Below are 18,409 nucleotides of genomic sequence, written 5' to 3'. Positions count from 1 at the left end.
GCAAACTCTTCAATAAGATAACGTGCTGATATGAGCTTACGCAAGATTATCTCCTGTTGCCATTCTGTGTATTTTATACTTCTTTGGACTGACTACACATGAAAGTGTACCAAATCACAAGCTATTTACATTTAGTATTTATCAATCAAATAGAAGCATTATTGCTGTAAGAAAGTTTCTTGCCATCCTGTAGGTCAAAGTTTTTTAAAAAAACAACACTATACATAAGCCATTCTTTTTATACACGGGGCATATTATCATGATTATGTGAAACCCCATGGCATTCGTTCGGCGGGCGACGTCAAAAACATGTCTGTTTCACAGTTTTCATCCGATCTTCACCAGACTTGGTGACAACGCTTGTGGGCATAATATCCCAGCCAAGTGTGATAACCAGCAAAATTGCCGTAGTCACACTTGAGTTATGGCCCTTGAATTACTCGAAATCTGCAAATATAGCCTTGTCTGCCCTCTAAGTCAAAAAAGTTTTCATATGGTCTTTCACAAACTTGCAGATAATGTTTGTAGGCATTACATCTCAGCCAAGTTCGATAGTCAAACAGTTTTCATCTGATCTTCATCAAACTTGGTGACAGTGTTTGTGGGCATAATATCTTAGGCAGGTTCGATAACCAGCAAAATCACCCCAGGCACTCTTGGATTATGGCCCTTGAATTACCAGAAAAAAACTGCAAATTTAGCCTTGTGCGCTCTCTAAGTCAAAAAAGTTTTCATATGGTCTTTCACAATCTTGCAGATAATGTTTGTAGGCATTATATCTCAGCCAAGTTCGATAACCAGCAAAATCGCCACAGGCACGTTTGGATTATGGCCCTTGAATTACTTGAGATCTGCATATTTAGCCTTGACTGCGCTCTAAGTCAAACAGTTTTCATCCGACCGTCACCGAACTTGCTGACAATATTGTGGCCAAGTTCGATAATCAGCCAACTTGCCTCAGGCACTCTTGGAATATGGCCCTTGAATATTAGGCCAAGTTCAATGATGGGGAAGCATATAGTCACAGTTTGTCCATCCATCCAACATTTCTTATCCTGAGTATTTCTCAGCAACCACAGGTTGGAATTTAGAGAGAAACTTCATAAGAAGCTTCACCTATCAACAGGAGGTGCAGATATTTTCTTCATGTTCTGGTTGGATTATTTTTCACCCAGTTATTGCCCTTTGATTGTTCAACAGTAGTATACTTATAATAGTACAATTTTTGTTAGAAGTATTTCTCAGCAACCGCTGGTTGGAATTTAGCCATACTTCATAGGAAGCTGTACTATCAAGAGGAGATGCGCATATTATTTTTATGTTCCGGTTGGATGATTTTTTGCCCAATAATGGCCCTTTGATTACTCAACAATAGTAAACATGGTTGGAATTTAGCGAAACTTCATAGGAAGCTTCGCGATCACTATTAAGAGGAGATGCACATACATGTATTGTCTTCATGTTTTGGTGGGATGATTTTTCACAGAGTTATTGCCCTTTGCTTATTCAGCAGTAGTATACAATAGTACAGTTCTTGTCTGGAGTATTTCTCAGGAACCACAGGTTGGAATTTAGCCATACTTCACAGAAAGCTTTGCTATTAAGAGGAGATATGCATATTATCCTCGTGTTCCACTCTGATAATTTTTTTATTGAGTTATTGCCCTTTGATTATTCAACAGTAGTATACTATAGTACAATTCTTGTCTGGAGTATTTCTCAGGAACCACTGGTTGGAATTTAATGAAACTTCATAGGAAGCTTCACTATCAAGAAGAGATGCGCATGTTGTCATCATGTTCTGGTTGGATGATTTTTCACCCAGTTTTTGCCCTTCGATTATTCACCAATAGTACAAATCTTGTCTGTAGTATTTCTCAGCAACCACTGGTTGGAATTTAGCTATACTTCACAGGAAGCTTTCCTATTAAGGACGTATGCTAGAATTTGGTGCGAAAATTTTCCCAGTAACAGAATTTCTTCAAACTTTGGATATTGAAGGACAATCATCTAAGAAACAAAAAAATGCAATAAAAATCATAGGTCACCGGTATCGAAAAAGAGTTATCTGCCCTTGAAAACGGCATTTCCCCCAAAAATGACGTTTTCAAGGGCAGATAACTCTTTTTCGAATCCAGTGACCTATGATTTTTATTGCATTTTTTTGTTTCTTAGATGATTGTCCTTCAATATCCAAAGTTTAAAGAAATTCTGTTATTGGGAAAATTTTCGCCCATCTCATATACAGGGAATTCTAGCGTACGCCTTTAAAGGTGGTCAATCACATTTAATCAACATTTAATGACATTTTTTACTTTTTGTATATTCTGGTAGAGAATTATTTAAGGAACAAAAAGACCGATTACATAGAGTTAGATTCCTATTTGAAATGTATATTTTATTATTTTTATAAAATTTTGTAATTACTCCCCTTTAATATGAAAGTATATAAAAAGCTGGGTATTTCTTTTTATTTCGATACAATGTCTAGTCTTACATTTGCATCTGATAGACATATCAACTATTGAACAATCTGAACCAAAATGCAAGTTTTAAAGCTGTGTGTAGCTTCTGAATTCACTTATTTCCAATCTATCTTGGTTGCGCAACCAAGATAGGCAAAGGGAGGTAATAATAATTTTTCAAACTTGCGTTTCTAATGAATTCCATCTAAATACATAATTTTTAATGCAAATATTTTACAAATATATTACAATATGTTTAATATTTATACATTTCCTTAGGCAAAGTATGTTTATCAAATTTATACTTATGATAAAATAACTCTATCTTGGTTGGGCAACCGGGATAGGAAAATGAAATTTTAAAAATACCTCCAGTGAAAATCTAATTTGTATTAAGTGTTAAGTGAACATAAATGAGTGTAAATGATCAGATGCTAAAGTTTCGAACAAATCCGTTACATGGCCAAAATCTGATTATCCACCTTTAAGAGGAAATGCGCATATTGTCTTCATGTTAGGGTGGATGATTTTTCACCCAGTTATTGCCCTTTAATTATTCAACAATAGTGAATAGTATACTGTTACATGTAGTACAATTCTTGTCCGGAGTATTTCTCAGGAACCACTGGTTGGAATTTAATGAAACTTCATAAGAAATTTCACTGTCAAGAAGAGATATGCATGTTATCTTCGTGTTCCGATCAGTTGATTTTTTTTATCTAGTTATTGCCCTTTGATTTTAGTTTACTAATAGTACAATTATTGTCCTGAATATTTCTCAGCAACCATGGATACTTCATAGGAAGCTTTACTAACAAGAGGAAATGCACATATATTATCTTCATGTTTTGGTTGGATGATTTTCACTGATATATTGCCGTTTGATTATTCAATATTAGTAAACTAAAGAGCCATCATAGTCTGGATATTTCTTAGCAACCACTGCCTGGAATTCAGCAAAAATTCATAGGACTTTTCACTCTCAAGAGGAGGTGTGCATATTTTCTTCATTATCCATTGGAATCAGTTTTCAGTAAGATGTTGCCCTTTAAACTATATGTGCCTTGGGTCAGTAAATTCCACATTTGTTCTTTTTATATGCAAATTTCGAGGAGCATACAAACTGTATATTGGTTTTACCAATATTTCTTGTTCTGATGGTCATTCTCTTAAACAGTTAGGAAAGGGGATTCATGATTTTTTCTCTAAATATCAGGTTTAATTATCACAATAATTGTAATTATATATTTTTTCCATTTTAAGGTACCACAAATGATTGGAAAAAAATTTAAATGTTATACTAATTGCAGCACAATTTATTTATTATTACATTTCTGCTGGAGTCTCGCATTTGAAATTTGAAATTTGCTGTGTATGCAGATATTAGTGAAAATTAAACTGTCACTACTCTATAGGAATCAAAGAGCTCCAACTTAAGGAAAATGAAGCAGTTTTAGTTAGGTCATTATCTCCCTTTGCAAGAAAACTTCTTTCCTTTCATTGACAGATTTAGCATACTTTAAATTTCCTTGAGTTCAGCTAAACACACCAGGGTAGCAGGTAGGGTGTACTGTCATACTTACATGATCACTTATTTGCCCTGCTCATTCTGCACTACCATTACAAACTGGAAACTCTTCCATAAGGAAGGTATGATAAGTTGTGACTAAAGAGTTAACCCCTGCCCATGAGCTTAACTCACTGTGGAATATAGATGATATATTGAAATTTTAATTAACTTCTGTTTTTATAGAATATGATAGATGTAGTCTGACAGCTGTTAGGTTTTATATATTATATATTAAACATTGTATCATAGCAGTGGAGAATATACTCCCTAGTATTGATGACGAAAACCACTTCAGTTAAAGGATGTGTACACCAGAGTACACTTTAAATCTTAAGTGTTTGTAAACATGCACTGCATACTTATATTGTAATAAGGAAATAAAACTTAAATTTTTGTACTAGTGTATGTATGTAATGGTAAAAATATACAAATGTTGATCATTGTTCTAGTGATGTGTTTTCTGTTATTTCATGAAAAAAAGGAAGTTTTAGATATGGTAGTAGTGAAAAATACAAAACCATAACTTCTGACTTTATCAAGAAAAGGAAGTATTAAATATAATTATAGGATATACATGTATTTGATGAGTTTTTGTACATGAGGATATACTGAATTTTAATCACTAGGGAAGAGAGAATTATTAAAAAAAAATCTTGAATTGGTAGGTAGCATTGAGTTATCACAAATTTTGACTTCTCAGGACTTTTAAGCAGAAACTTGTCATACTTTTGGTTTAAACAAGTGTGTTTATTATAAACAAAAAGTGTTGTTTTTTTTGTTCCTTCTTTTTAGCTCCACTATTCGGAGAATAGGGGGGCTATTCTACTCGCCCCGGCGTTGGCGTCGGCGTGACCTTCGGCAACCTTTGTTTTTGTTCCTTCTTTTTAGCTCCACTATTCGGAGAATAGGGGGGCTATTCTACTCGCCCGGCGTTGGCGTCGGCGTGACCTTCGGCAACCTTTGTTTTTCTGTCATATCTTTGTTACTATTGCTTATATCTTACTGTAATTTCACATAAACATTGTCCAGTATACAAACAAAGTATGAATAGGGGCTGAGCCCATTATACCCAATGTCAAGGTCACCAAGGTGTTTTACTTAGGTTATTTTTAAGGTTAAAGTTTTTCTGCAACCTTTGTTTTTCTGTCATTTCTTTTTACTATTGCTTATATATTACTGTAAGTTCACATAAGCATTGTCCAGTATACATACAAAGTATGTGTAGGAGCTGAGCCCATTATACCCAAGGTCAAGGTCACCAAGGTGTTATACTTAGGTTATTTTTAAGGTTAAAGTTTTTCGGCAACCTTCGTTTTTCTGTCATATCTTTGTTACTATTGCTTATATCTTACTGTAAGTTCACATAAACATTGTCCAGCATACAAACAAAGTATGTGCAGGGGCTGGGCCCATTATACCCAAGGTCAAGGTCACAAAGTTGTTATACTTGGAATTATTTTCATGTTAAATTTTTTCGAAAGCTTCGTTTATAGACATATCTTTGGTACTTTAATGATAATGACCTGAAATTTAAAGTATTTGTTTATAATCATCATCTGCATGTGTGTTTACAAACCCTATAACTCTAATTGTATTTTTGACAGAATTATGCCCCTTTTGTACTTAAAGTTTTTTGCAGTCTTCGCTTTCTGGATATAACTTTAATGCAATATAAGATAAAGACTTGAAACTTAAAATGTATCTTTATCATCATCATCTGCATGTGTGGTAACAATCCCCATAACTCTAATTTGTATTTTTGACAAAATTATGCCCCTTTCATACTTAAATTTTTTAACAAACTTCGTTTTCTGGACATAACTTTGGTACTATATAAGATAATGACTTGAAACTAAAATCATCATCTGCATGTGTGGTAACAATCCCAATAACTTTAATTTGTGTTCTTGACAGAATTATGCCCCTTGGTGTATCTTCCTTTCAAAGTAGAGGTCTCTTATTGAGACATATATTCATTTTACTGTCAAATCCCCAAATAGTGGAGCGCGCTGTCTTACGGACAGCTCTTGTTGAAAATCACGTCTCCAGATTTATGCATATTTTTTTTTTTAATTTGGGAAGCACTTAACCTCTGTTAAAGATCTCCTCTAAATAGAAACCACCTGGCTTTAAAGATTGTTAGTTTTGTTTCCTGTTTTAACCGTTATTTTGCTAAATTTCTAAAATGGACTGGTCCATCATTCAATTTGGGCAGTACCACTTATTATTTAAAGGGATGTTAACTGAAAATTTACGGACTGAATAGCAAGGAAGTGGAGGCTGATCATGGTCTGCACTGTTCACTAAGGCAAAACCACTTGCCCCCAGCAGGCTAAAGGTTAACATTGACAGTGTATGTTAAGCTGAATATGTAAAACAAACTTGCCTGTTTAGACCACCAGGGCCTCCTCTGCCATTCGCCAGTGCTACAGATTCAAAGAAGTGGCTACAGATTTTTGAAAGTGACTACAAGAATTTTGTTAAAATCTGGTCAAATTTCAGCAATTCAGCTTCAGTTAAGCAGTTCCTCTCTAAATGTGGCTACAACTTTCCGAGGCCCAGTGGAGGCTCTGAGACCACTACATGTAGTGAGACCACTACATGTATAGATCTGTCTCTTCCGACCCTAAATGTTTTTATGGCCTTGGAGAATATTTTTTTCAACTTTTTAACAAAAAGTTGAAAACTGCGCTTTTTATGCTTTAAACATGGCCAGTGATGTTAGAAATCAACTTACTGATGCTCTGAAGGCATAACCCCCTTATTTGTATTCATTTTTTGACACAAAAATAATAGCTTTTTATGCTTTAAACATGGCCAGTGATGTTAGAAATCAACTTACTGATGCTCTGAAGGCATAATCCCCTTATTGTACCCCCCGACAACAAAGTTGTAAGGGGGGGTATACTGGTTTCAGGTTGTCTGTCTGTCTGTCTGTCCGTCTGTCTGTCTGTCTGTCCGTCTGTCCGTAGACGCAATCTTGTGCGCACCATCTCTCCTTATCCCCTTGACAGAATTTAATGAAACTTCACACAAGTGATCAGTACCAACAGTAGTTGTGCATGGGGCATGTTAGGTTCTTTTAGAAAAAAACTTGCAGAGTTATGGGACTTTGTTTTTTTGTTACTATACTATATACATAGACACAATCTTGTGCGCACCATCTCTCCTCATCCCCTTGACACAATTTAATGAAACTTCACACAAGTGATCAGTACCAACAGTAGTTGTGCATGGGGCATGTTAGGTTCTTTTAGAAAAAAAATTTGCAGAGTTATGGGACTTTGTTTTTTTGTTACTATACTATATACATAGACACAATCTTGTGCGCACCATCTCTCCTCATCCCCTTGACACAATTTAATGAAACTTCACACAAGTGATCAGTACCAACAGTAGTTGTGCATGGGGCATGTTAGGTTCTTTTAGAAAAAAAATTTGCAGAGTTATGGGACTTTGTTTTTTTCTTACTATACTATATACATAGACACAATCTTGTGCGCACCATCTCTCCTCATCCCCTTGACACAATTTAATGAAACTTCACACAAGTGATCAGTACCAACAGTAGTTGTGCATGGGGTATGTTAGGTTCTTTTAGAAAAAAAATTTGCAGAGTTATGGGACTTTGTTTTTTTGTTACTATACTATATACATAGACACAATCGTGTGCACACCATCTCTCCTCATCCCCTTGACACAGTTTAATGAAACTTCACACAAGTGATCAGTAACAACAGTAGTTGTGCATGGGGCATGTTAGGTTCTTTCAGAAAAAAAATTTGCAGAGTTATGGGACTTTGTTTTTTTTTTGTTACTATACTATATACATAGACACAATCTTGTGCGCACCATATCTCCTCATCCCCTTGACACAATTTAATGAAACTTCACACAAGTGATCAGTACCAACCCTAGTTGTGCATGGTGCATGTTACATTCTTTTAGATAAATATTCTGCATAGTTATGGGACTTTGTTTTTTGTTACTATACTGTATACATACATTCTATATACATACAGTCCACATAATTATGCAATCTTGTGTGCGTCAAATTGCAATGTACTGTCAGTGCATGCGTGGGGTACATTCATCACCTTTAGTGATAGCTCTAGTTTGTATTTATTTTTTGACACAAAAATAATTTCCGAAAAGTCTCCCTTAATAAAAAAAAATCAAAAAAAAAAAAAAAATTCTGACCTGTAGGCGGTGTTCCTGGTATACTTTACAGATACTGCAATCAGTTTAAAATGTTTTGGTATATTGAAGTATATTGTGAGGCATGGATCCCATCCCCCCTACTCTTCTGCCCCCCTCAATCTCCCCACATACACACACCTCTGTGTTATGATTATGGTGAATAGAATTAATGCTGAAACTATTTTCTTCGGTCAAGAAAAAAGTAGATGTAGGGGTGAGGTATTCTTATTTTATTGTTCTTTCAGGTTTTTGTTTTATTGATTTTGAAAATAAAGTGCCCCTGTTTGCCTGTACAATAAACAAATAGGTTCAATAGATGAATCAGATAGGAATTTTATCAACAGTTTATCATGTTTATAATTACTGGCTCATAATTTGACTGATATGAAACATGATACCTGATTCAACGTAAACATAGGTAACCTTTTATTTAATCAATCTAAAAAAAATCATGGATCATGTTATTATCTGGCATTTGAATGAAATAATATTATAATGAACAATAAACATTATTATTACATGGTTTTTAAAACCAGGGCACTATCATTTTACCCTGTTCTATTAATAATATAAATTTTGGTATTTTCTAATCCAGGGCATTATTTCTGTACTTAAAGATATTTCATAATTTTTGTATGCTGAAGGATTAAGATTGACTTTTCAACTTTTAATTACTTGCTGAGTGTCGATAAAATAATAAGGATTTTATGGTTGACCTGTGTACAGTAAAGGACAGTGTTTTAAATATAACAGTGTACAAATTTGGTGTAATAAACTAAGATATTTAGGAATACCAGTATAAACTTTATAGGGAAGTTTAATTGATGGGATATTGAAGGAAATGAAGCATTCAATTACCTCAAAGGAGTTAATTTGCAGTTTCTGTTTGATTAAATAGTACAAGTAGTTTCTGGTGATGGGGTAGTTTTTATTGGCAGAGTAATAGTAACATAGAACAAATTTTGTTGTGGTTTTTTAAACTTAGAATGAAGGAATTGAGCGGCAACTTGCGGCGATCTCCTTGCGTTGAGAATGGAGTTGATTCTCAGAGAACGGCTCCTCACAATGTTTGCTGGAAATGCCGGTATTGCTTTGCTTTCGTTGCTTTGGATGAGGGAGTATAGTTTGAATTAACACATTCTCACCTGTCTAACGGCCCTAACATTTTGTTGTTGTTGCTTTTATTGTCTAAGAAAAACATAAATGCAGTATGGTAAGACAAATTAGTGTAATGGTCAGTCACCATCATGTCTGACTATATATCAAAAGATAAGTGCAGTGTATGCAAGACCAAATACCATGACAGAAGAAAAGCTGACATTTAAAAGAAGATGTAGAAATTTATTTCAGATTCTGAAGTACAAAGAATTGTGAATCTTTACTACATTTTTAGCTCACCTCAAAAAAAAATTTGGGTGAACTAAAAGGTTACCTCACTAAATCTTTAGCATCCTTGTATGCCATGGATTTCAATAAAGTTTGTTCAAATGGTTTCCTTTTAGCAGTTGAATATCTATTAACTTCTTGATATTCTTCTCATGAAATGCTTAATGGAGCATCCAAAATTGGCATGTAGCATCTTTGCATTGACCTCTCAAATTTGTTCAAATGTTGTACCCTTAAGGGTCTGCCAGAGCTAAAAATAGAAAAATCTTTAAACAACATCTTGTATCTGACTGCTTTATGAATCTTCATGTGACTTGATCTGTAGCACCCTTGGTTGTACCAGGTCTCAAGTTTCTTCAGAGCGCACCCCCTTTAGCTCAATAGAGAGAGTGCAAATCTATGAATTGTGAGGTTGTGAATTCGCTTCCTGGGCAGTGCCCATGTTCTCCATAAATCGTGATGATTCGATAAAAGACATTGTGCCTGAAATCATTCATTCTCTGCCTCTTATTCATGTGGAGAAGTTGGCAGTTACTTGCAGAGAACAGGTTTGTACTGGTAGAGAATCCAGGAACACTCTAAGCTTAGTTGCAGTAAAAATTCTTTAGATAACTTGTAGCTGTCTTGCTTAGCATTCAGTATTTAGAGGGTTATGCCATGAGGAAAAATTAAATGAGCTACATGTTAGTATCTGTTACTGGATACCATGGTGGTTGCACAAAAGCTTTGTAGCTTATAATGTAAGCAACATGAAAAATCTAACATTTACCTTTGAGATTGGCAGTTCTGGTTTTGTTACCCTTTGCTAGTCTGTGATTACTGACAAAGTGACCAAATATAGGTATGTAGGGTCTTTAACCGATAGTTAAACTGGGAAGTCACAATATGCCCCTTAGTATGCTTGATATGGTTTAAAGACCAAGATAAACTTCTTATACAGCTAAAGTTGCAGTAGTGGCCACCTGTATTAATTAAGCAGGCTGTGAAATGACATTTAATTCATATTCCCACATGTCCCTTGGCCAGTTGCTTAATACAGGTTTGATTGTACATGTATCCTCTAAGTATCATATTCAATAAAAAGTTTGCTGTAGACTAACTTTTCTGATCTGTTGTGATTGCAAAATGAGTTCTACTGACCTAAAAGCTTTTGATTAACATTGTAATACATTAAAGGAACTCACCACTAGATTTATGTTTCAACTCCAGGAAACGTGGATAAGTCTATAGAGTATCATAAATCAGTATTAGTTAAGTTGATTTTCTTACGATTATTACCGGTAATTTAATTAAAGCTAAATGTCTGCATCAAAAACTTTTTACTGTGTGAATAATGCTTTTGAGAGATTTATTACATATGTAACAATATATAAATACTGCCCAAAACATTTTATGTCACTTGGCTTTTATTGGTTTAAAATTACTGAGAAATGAAAATACTTCATGTATTTTAAAAATAAATGAAATAGATCTGGACTTGTGCCCCTATAAATTTTCAGTACTGTATATTTACCAAAATTTTAGATGAAAGTCTGTCTTTTTTATACCAGTAATAATACATGTACTACAATTCTGTCAAAATTTTTCCTATCAGATCAGACTTCACAGAATTTTTTCCATTTGCTTGACTTTTCGAAAAATAGGCAGAGCTATTGGACTTACACGTGGGTCGGCGTCCGCATCCTTGTCCGGGTTTGGTTAAGTTTGTGTATGTAAGCTGGTATCTCAGTAACCACTCGAGGCAAATGATAAAAACTTCACACACTTATTCACTGTGATAAACTGACTTAATTGTATTGCACAGGTACCATAAATCAATTTTGCTTTTTAACAAAACTTTGCCCCTTTTCGACTTGGCAGTTTTTGGTTGGATTTAACATCGCACAGTCACATGATAGGTCATAATTATGGCAACTTTCCAGCTTTAACGGTGGAGGAAGACCCCAGGTGTCTCTCCGTGCATTATTTCATCACGAGCGGGCACCTGGGTAGAACCACCGACCTGTAGCCCCTCATCGATATGGGTTCGAGCCTTACTCGGGGCGTTGAATTCTTCATGTGAGGAAGCCATCCAGCTTGACGTTTGAAGTATTATAACTTATTACTTTATTATGTTCATGTAAACTTGTGATATTAACAATTTAAGGTTGTATCATTTAACTTACGATTTTTTTTTGTGTGCTTAAAAGTCGACTAATTTCAACTGCATGCTAACATGTGTTGTTGTTGTTGTTGTAGTTTTTGTTATTAACTGAAAAGGTTTGAAAATTCATGTGTTGTAAATGTGTACTGACATAGAAACAAATCCATTATTTAATTTTCAAATAATAAACTGAAACATCTAATTCTGAAACAAAAATAAAGTATGAAGGCGACAGAATATGTTTTATAAATTTGTATTTTAATACCTGTTTTTGACGCGTATAGTTCAAAAGTTTAATTACAGTTGTAATTTTAAATGTTGTGACGTCAGGATATCTTTGTACAAAAACTGTAAATAGTTCTATTATGTTTCCCGATTTCTTTTACATTTTATTATGATAGAATATATAATATATTTATGATCCTGTTACTCTTTCTATACATCTTTACTGAAGTATATTTTGAAAGGACTTTTCTATTATTTATGATTCATATTCTTTCGCAAGTTCAAGTGTAGTTCCGTACCAGTGAAAAATAAAAATGATATTGTTTCACTGATAAGTTTCAGCATTTCACTGGAGAGCATAAAATAAAAACCTGCATTACATTTTGTGGGAAATGGCATCAAATTAAAATGTAGCATTCTGACTGTCAGTCAGAAACTAGTATGACCGATCTGTCAGAAGTGATATTATGACTGGTCAGTCAGATTCTATAATTATTTTGGGATCAGTAAATCAAGGTCACAGTGGCCTTGAGACTAAAAAATGGTTTCTGCTTAACTTTTAGCCTGCTGCTGGCCAAGTGATTCTGCCTTTGTGACCAGTGCGGACCAAGATCAGCCTGCACTTCTGTGCAGGCTAATCATGGTCTGCGCTGTTTGCTATTCAGTCAGTTAATTTTCAGTAAACACACCTTCAAATGATTAATGGTACTGCCCAAATTGAATAATGGACCAGTTCATTTTAGAAATTAGTAAAGTTAAATTTAGTAAAGTTTAGGGTAAAGGTTAATAACTAAAGAAAACTTCTGGCTACTGTTGTAACACTTCATAGGATGGCTGCCTGTGGTTAGTTGATGGCTTGCATTAATTTGAGGATTAGAAGGTCAAAGATCAAGAGTGACATCTAGTTTGAAACTGTTTTCCACTCATTTAAGTAAGAACACTTTGACTGTCAGTCTTAGTACATGATTGTCAATAGTCAGTAGAGTAGATGACCCCAAATGTTTTTGAGGTAATTTGATTAAAGGTCAGTTCACAATGTACAAAATTGCCTCTAGGGAACATGTGTGTTTTACAGACAAAATTATGAATTTGACATTTTCCTTCTATATTGCAGTATGACATTAGAAGAATGCAATGAGGATAGGCCACCATTACGGCCTCTTAACCAATCAAAACCTGAGAAAGTTACCTCTGGTAGAAACCGACCAATGATACATCCCTGTGTGGACCCACCAGTCTGCGAAGACTGTCAGAAGCTAGAGTTGTCTTTTTTTGACCCTGGATGTCCAGGTTGCCATGACATCCTCGTAAATCCAAACACAAAAGTGCCGGAGATATTTGCAATATTGAGACAATGGACGCCACAGACACAGCTTAATCTTGACCTTCTGATAAATGAGGTAAGCTATAAAGAACTAGATATGAGCATAATGATAGAAGTTGTAAAATAGCTTTTAAGCAGGATATAATTGTTTATAAATTCTAGCATTATGATCTATTCAAAATCAAGCAATGGGCATTTTATCAACAATTACAGGGAAGGCCTCCTGGGGTGGGGGGGGATATAGGAATGGTCTCTGTCCATCCTTCCATCTGTCCGTAACATTTTGTGTCCACTTTGTATCTCCTAAACCCTTTGAAGGATTTTCATGAAACTGGTCAAATTATCAGCTTTGCAGAACTCATGAGTCATGAGCCATGTCAGCTCAAGGTCAAGGTCACAACTCAAGGTCAAAGGTTTGAGCCTTCCACTTGTGACGGGGGGTTATAGGAATGGCCTCAGTCCACCTTCTGTCCTTCCATTCTTCCGTCTGTCCGTAACATTTTGTGTTCACTCTGTATCTCCTTTATCCCTTGAAGGATTTTCATGTTACTTGTAAGAATCAAGTGATCACCTCATCAAGATGATGTGCAGAACTCATGAGTCAGTCATACTGGCTCAAGGTCAAAGGTTTGAGCCGTCAATTTTGTGTCCGCGCTGTATCTCCTAAACCCCTTGAAAGATTTTCATGAAAGTTGGGTCAAATGATCACCTCATCAAGACAATGTGCAGAACTCATGTGTCAGCCGTGTTGACTCAAGGTCATGGTCACAACTCGAGGTCAAAAGTTTGAGCTCTGTATCTCCTAAACTCCTTGAAGGATTTTCATGAAACTTTGGTCAAATGACCACCTCATCAAGCTGATGTGCAGAACTCTTGAGTCAGCCATGTTGGCTCAAGGTCATAGTCACAACTCAAGGTCAAAGGTTTGAGCCTTCCATTTTGTGTCTGCTCTGTATCTCCTTAAGCCCTTGAAGTATTTTCAGATTCATTGATTTCCTCATACATGGACTATAAAATATACTTAACAAAATCAATGCTCCCACCCAATACATCAACCCTTTCACTATCCCTAACAGCAGGGGAAGATATAGCTGTCTTTCAGACTGCCATGTTTGTTTTTGGTTTAACACCATTTTTAGCTGGACTGTACGAAGAATAAAAGGAGAGCTATCCTACTTACCACGGTGTGGGCGTAGGTGTCAAACTTTGGTTAAGTTTTTCGTACCAGTCCACATTTTGACAAAACCTTTTGATATATATACCCAGGACCTTCAAACTTCACCTGCTGATAGTACTCACCGTGGTCGACGGATAGCTCAGTGGTTTGCACACTGGCCTGAGGTCAGGGGTTCGATCCCCGGCAGCTACTCGGGAATTTTCAGAAACGCTTTTCAGTGTTTCCCACCCAACTAGAGGTGTACTGGTCACATGAACCCAGGCAATCCTTGCGTGTATCAGTGCTATACACTGGGCATGTTAAAGAACCAGGCTGTCTATTCGCAATGAGCTAGGCTAAGTTAGCTGGACAAGCCTGTATCTGATTTCTGATCTCTCTGTAGTGGGGGCTTTGTCTCACTCTGACCCTCTGGTCAGATCGTTGTGTCTATACTAATAGAGGATGAATTATGCGCCCTGTGTGGCTGCATTTGAACTATGTAAAGCGCCTTTGAACGTGAAATTGATCATGAAAAGGGCGCTATATAAATCTGGTATAATAATAATAATTATACTCATCGAGTACACGACCCCTACTGACTTTGGGGTCACCAGGTCAAAGGTCACGGTCACAGGGGCCAACGTTTACTTTTTGCATGAAGGCACTTTACTCGCGAACCACTGCACCCAGGACCTTCAAACTTCACATGCTGATAGTACTCATCGAGTACACAACCCCTACTGACTTTGGGGTCAAAGGTCAAGGTCACAGGGGCCAAGTTAACTTTTTGCATGAAGGCACTTAACTCGCGAACCACTGCACCCAGGACCTTCAAACTTCACATGCTGATAGTACTCATTGAGTACATGACCCATACTGACTTTGTGGTCACCAGGTCAAAGGTCAAGGTCACAGGGGCCAACGTTAACTTTTTGCATGAAGGCACTTCACACGCGAACCACTGCACCCAGGACCTTCACATGCTGTTAGTACTCATCGAGTACACGACCCTTACTGACTTTGGGGTCACCAGGTCAAAGGTTAAGGTCATAGGGGCCAACGTTAACTTTTTGCATGAAGCCACTTTACTCGCAAAGCACTTCACCCAGGACCTTCAAACTTCACATGCTAATAGTACTTATTGAGTACACGACCCCTATTGACTTTGGGGTCGCCACGTCAAAGGTCAAGGTCACCAGGTCAAAGGTCAAGGCACTGCAGGGGGCATTTGTCACCATTAGTGACAGCTCTTGTTGGACTTTGAAATTGGTTCAATTTTTTAGCAAGTCCATATTTTGTCTAAACTGTTAGACGTAATAATTTTATGGCTTTGGAACTTTGACTACTTGTTTACCATCATAGTCTTCATATGTAAGGCAAGACTACATAACTAGGACAAGGATTTTTTATTTTGACATAGAAATTGGAAATCTGAAAATCTCTGGTAATATTTTGACCCCATACTTACATCAGTTGTCCGAATACTGTATAGTGGGTTATATTCGCGGAGGTTTAATTTTCGCTATATTCGCGGTCAACATTGACAGTGTGAAATCTAAACACCGCGTTTTTTTGTTACCGCGAATATACACATTTCATCAAGGAAGACCACTCAATTACAAACTTTACTCATCAGCATACTAACTTTGTTATTCGTTACTTTACATTGTGTGGGTCAAATTGCAATGTACTATGTCAGTGTGTGCGGGGGGGACATTCGCCACCTTCAGTGATAGTTCTAGTTTTATATAAATTTAATAGTATTTTGAAGAAAGAAATATGAAAAATCCTGAATTTTATGATACTAATAAAAGATCGACTATATCTCTAACAGAGATAAAACTGAACAACAAAACTGACACAAGACGTCACGTTAATTGCCGACAATTACTGGGCATTTCATCTATAAAGTTTAACAAAGGACAATCACACCATTTGTTATCGGTCTGAATTGAGAAGTTGATGTCATTTTGGAAAATGCCATTCCGAGATATTGAAAATTGCTTTCTATTCATTCATAAAAATATTTAAATTTTAAAAAGGAAACATCAAATAGAAAAATATTTTATTGGTTTTATTTTCAAGAAAACAAATCAATAGTTCAGTGAGACCGATTCTGCTCTCCGCAAAGGAGGTGTCGATGTAAATCCTTCTTTCATTTTCAATCTACCATTTATTTATCATTATTTGCATGTCTAGGAAGAGTGACTGCCCTTTCTGTTGTTTACAACCAAGGTTTATTATTCATGGTCGAAGTAGTTTCCGCAAAATTAAGACACCGTGATTTCAAAACTCTTCAAAAAATGCGAACATTCGGCACCGTGAATATAACCCACTGTACAGTAGTCAAGTGTTGTCAAGAGACATATCTTTTTTAACAGTATTTCAGTTATATAACAGCAGATGGTCCTGGGGTGAAATATGTTTTCATTTATATACACAGATATTTGATATTTTGTTTTTAGATATACAGATTCATATCCCCATGAAATAACCATTTTGTAGCAATAAAAACACTTTAAAAAAAAAGGAACATAATATTTAAAAGCACTTGCGTCTGTCTTGTCTGTCTGTACGTCTGTCATAATTCGTGTACGGAGCATAACCTTATAACCATTCAAAGTATTAACTTGGCATATATGTAGATGGCAATGAGACAATATGCAGAGCACTGGAACCGGCTTTGTAGGTCAAAGGTCAAGGTCACAAATTGAGCTGAAAGGTCAAAACTGTCCATCATAATTATATAGTGTCTGAAGCATAAATAAATAACCATGGAAGGTATTGACTTCAAACTTGGCATGTAGGTAGGTGGCGATGAGACAGTGTGCAGCTTGCATGAAGTGGGTCTGTAGGTCAAATTCAGGGCCACAGATTGAGCCTAAATGTCAAATCTGTCCGTCATATTTTGTGTCCGGAGTATAACTTATTAAACATTCAAGGTATTGACTTCAAACAAACCATGTAGGTAATTTGTGATGAGACAATGTGCTGAGAACATGAACCTGGTCTGTAAGTTTAAGGTCAAGGTTTACAGCAAGGTTAAATCTGTCCATCATATTTCGTGTCCAGCTTAAATTTAGTGTCTATCATGCTTTGTAAATTTTTCAGAGAGCTGAAGTCACATTGATGTCAGTAACTGTTGCTATTCGTTGTTCCTTGAGAAAAGTCTTCCAAAATCCTTGCAACATTTATTTTTTTACAGAATGTTTCTTTTTTTTTTTTCAACTACATTGTACCTGGAAAACTTTATTGTAGGATTTTTGAAGTAGTGTTTCTACTTAAGTTAGCAATCAGATGATGGTCTCTCACCACTAACAGTGGAGAAATGACTTTCTGACTGTTAGATGCACCTTCCGGCAATGCTCAAAACTATCACTGTATGAAAATAATTATACTCGCATGACCTTGGATTTTTTCTTTTAACAAGCTGCTTCTTCTAGCTTGTTAAAAGGAAAAATCCAGCATTTAGAAATACATGTTCTCTCTGTGCAATATGTTGAGCTACCATAGGCTTGAAAGACTCTTGCAAGCATTTGAATTTTTTTCATTGTACACATTTTTTCAAAACCCTGAATCAGTGGTATGTAAGAGTTATCTTTCCTGTGGTTATTGCAGAAACCACAAAATTCTATGCCCACGAAATGAAATGATTTCACAGTAAACTGACGAGAAGGATGATACAATGTATTTGAACAGGTGTTGGAATTCATTTATGCATGACAATGCATTGCTGAAATTCCTGCGGGATGTATTCATGTGACATATGGTGGCTGACATACAATAGAATCATGTAGATGGAACAGATTTTAAAGTGTATTATGTAGAATAATAAATTCTTTTTAAGTGCTATTTTGTAAAAATAATGCCTCAATGCCACATTGCAGTTATTTAAATTTTTTTTGAGAAATTGAGCTTGATTACCAGTATAAAAGTGTGG

At 35.9% G+C, this 18,409-nt stretch overlaps 1 protein-coding gene across 9 annotated transcripts in view; it reads left to right on the top strand.

Annotated features, from left to right (window-relative positions):
• The window catches only part of LOC123525455 (CAP-Gly domain-containing linker protein 4-like), a 78,591-nt gene that overhangs the window by 10,269 nt on the left and 49,913 nt on the right, over positions 1-18,409 (top strand). For 5 of the 9 annotated variants that reach the window (XM_053537854.1, XM_045304513.2, XM_045304511.2 and 2 more), the window contains exons 1-2: positions 9,221-9,319; positions 13,104-13,389. In XM_053537854.1, the coding sequence (XP_053393829.1) occupies positions 9,222-9,319; positions 13,104-13,389 (384 nt within the window). In that variant the 5' untranslated portion in view covers position 9,221. Of the gene's footprint in view, positions 1-4,388; positions 4,697-9,220; positions 9,320-13,103; positions 13,390-18,409 lie in introns of those variants that run through there. The other 4 variants (XM_053537855.1, XM_053537857.1, XM_053537858.1 and 1 more) reach the window with 2 other exon arrangements.

The sequence above is a fragment of the Mercenaria mercenaria genome, chromosome 3 (assembly GCF_021730395.1).
Source record: "Mercenaria mercenaria strain notata chromosome 3, MADL_Memer_1, whole genome shotgun sequence".
Classification (NCBI taxonomy): domain Eukaryota; kingdom Metazoa; phylum Mollusca; class Bivalvia; order Venerida; family Veneridae; genus Mercenaria; species Mercenaria mercenaria.
This window is presented reverse-complemented; position numbering and strand designations above follow the sequence as displayed.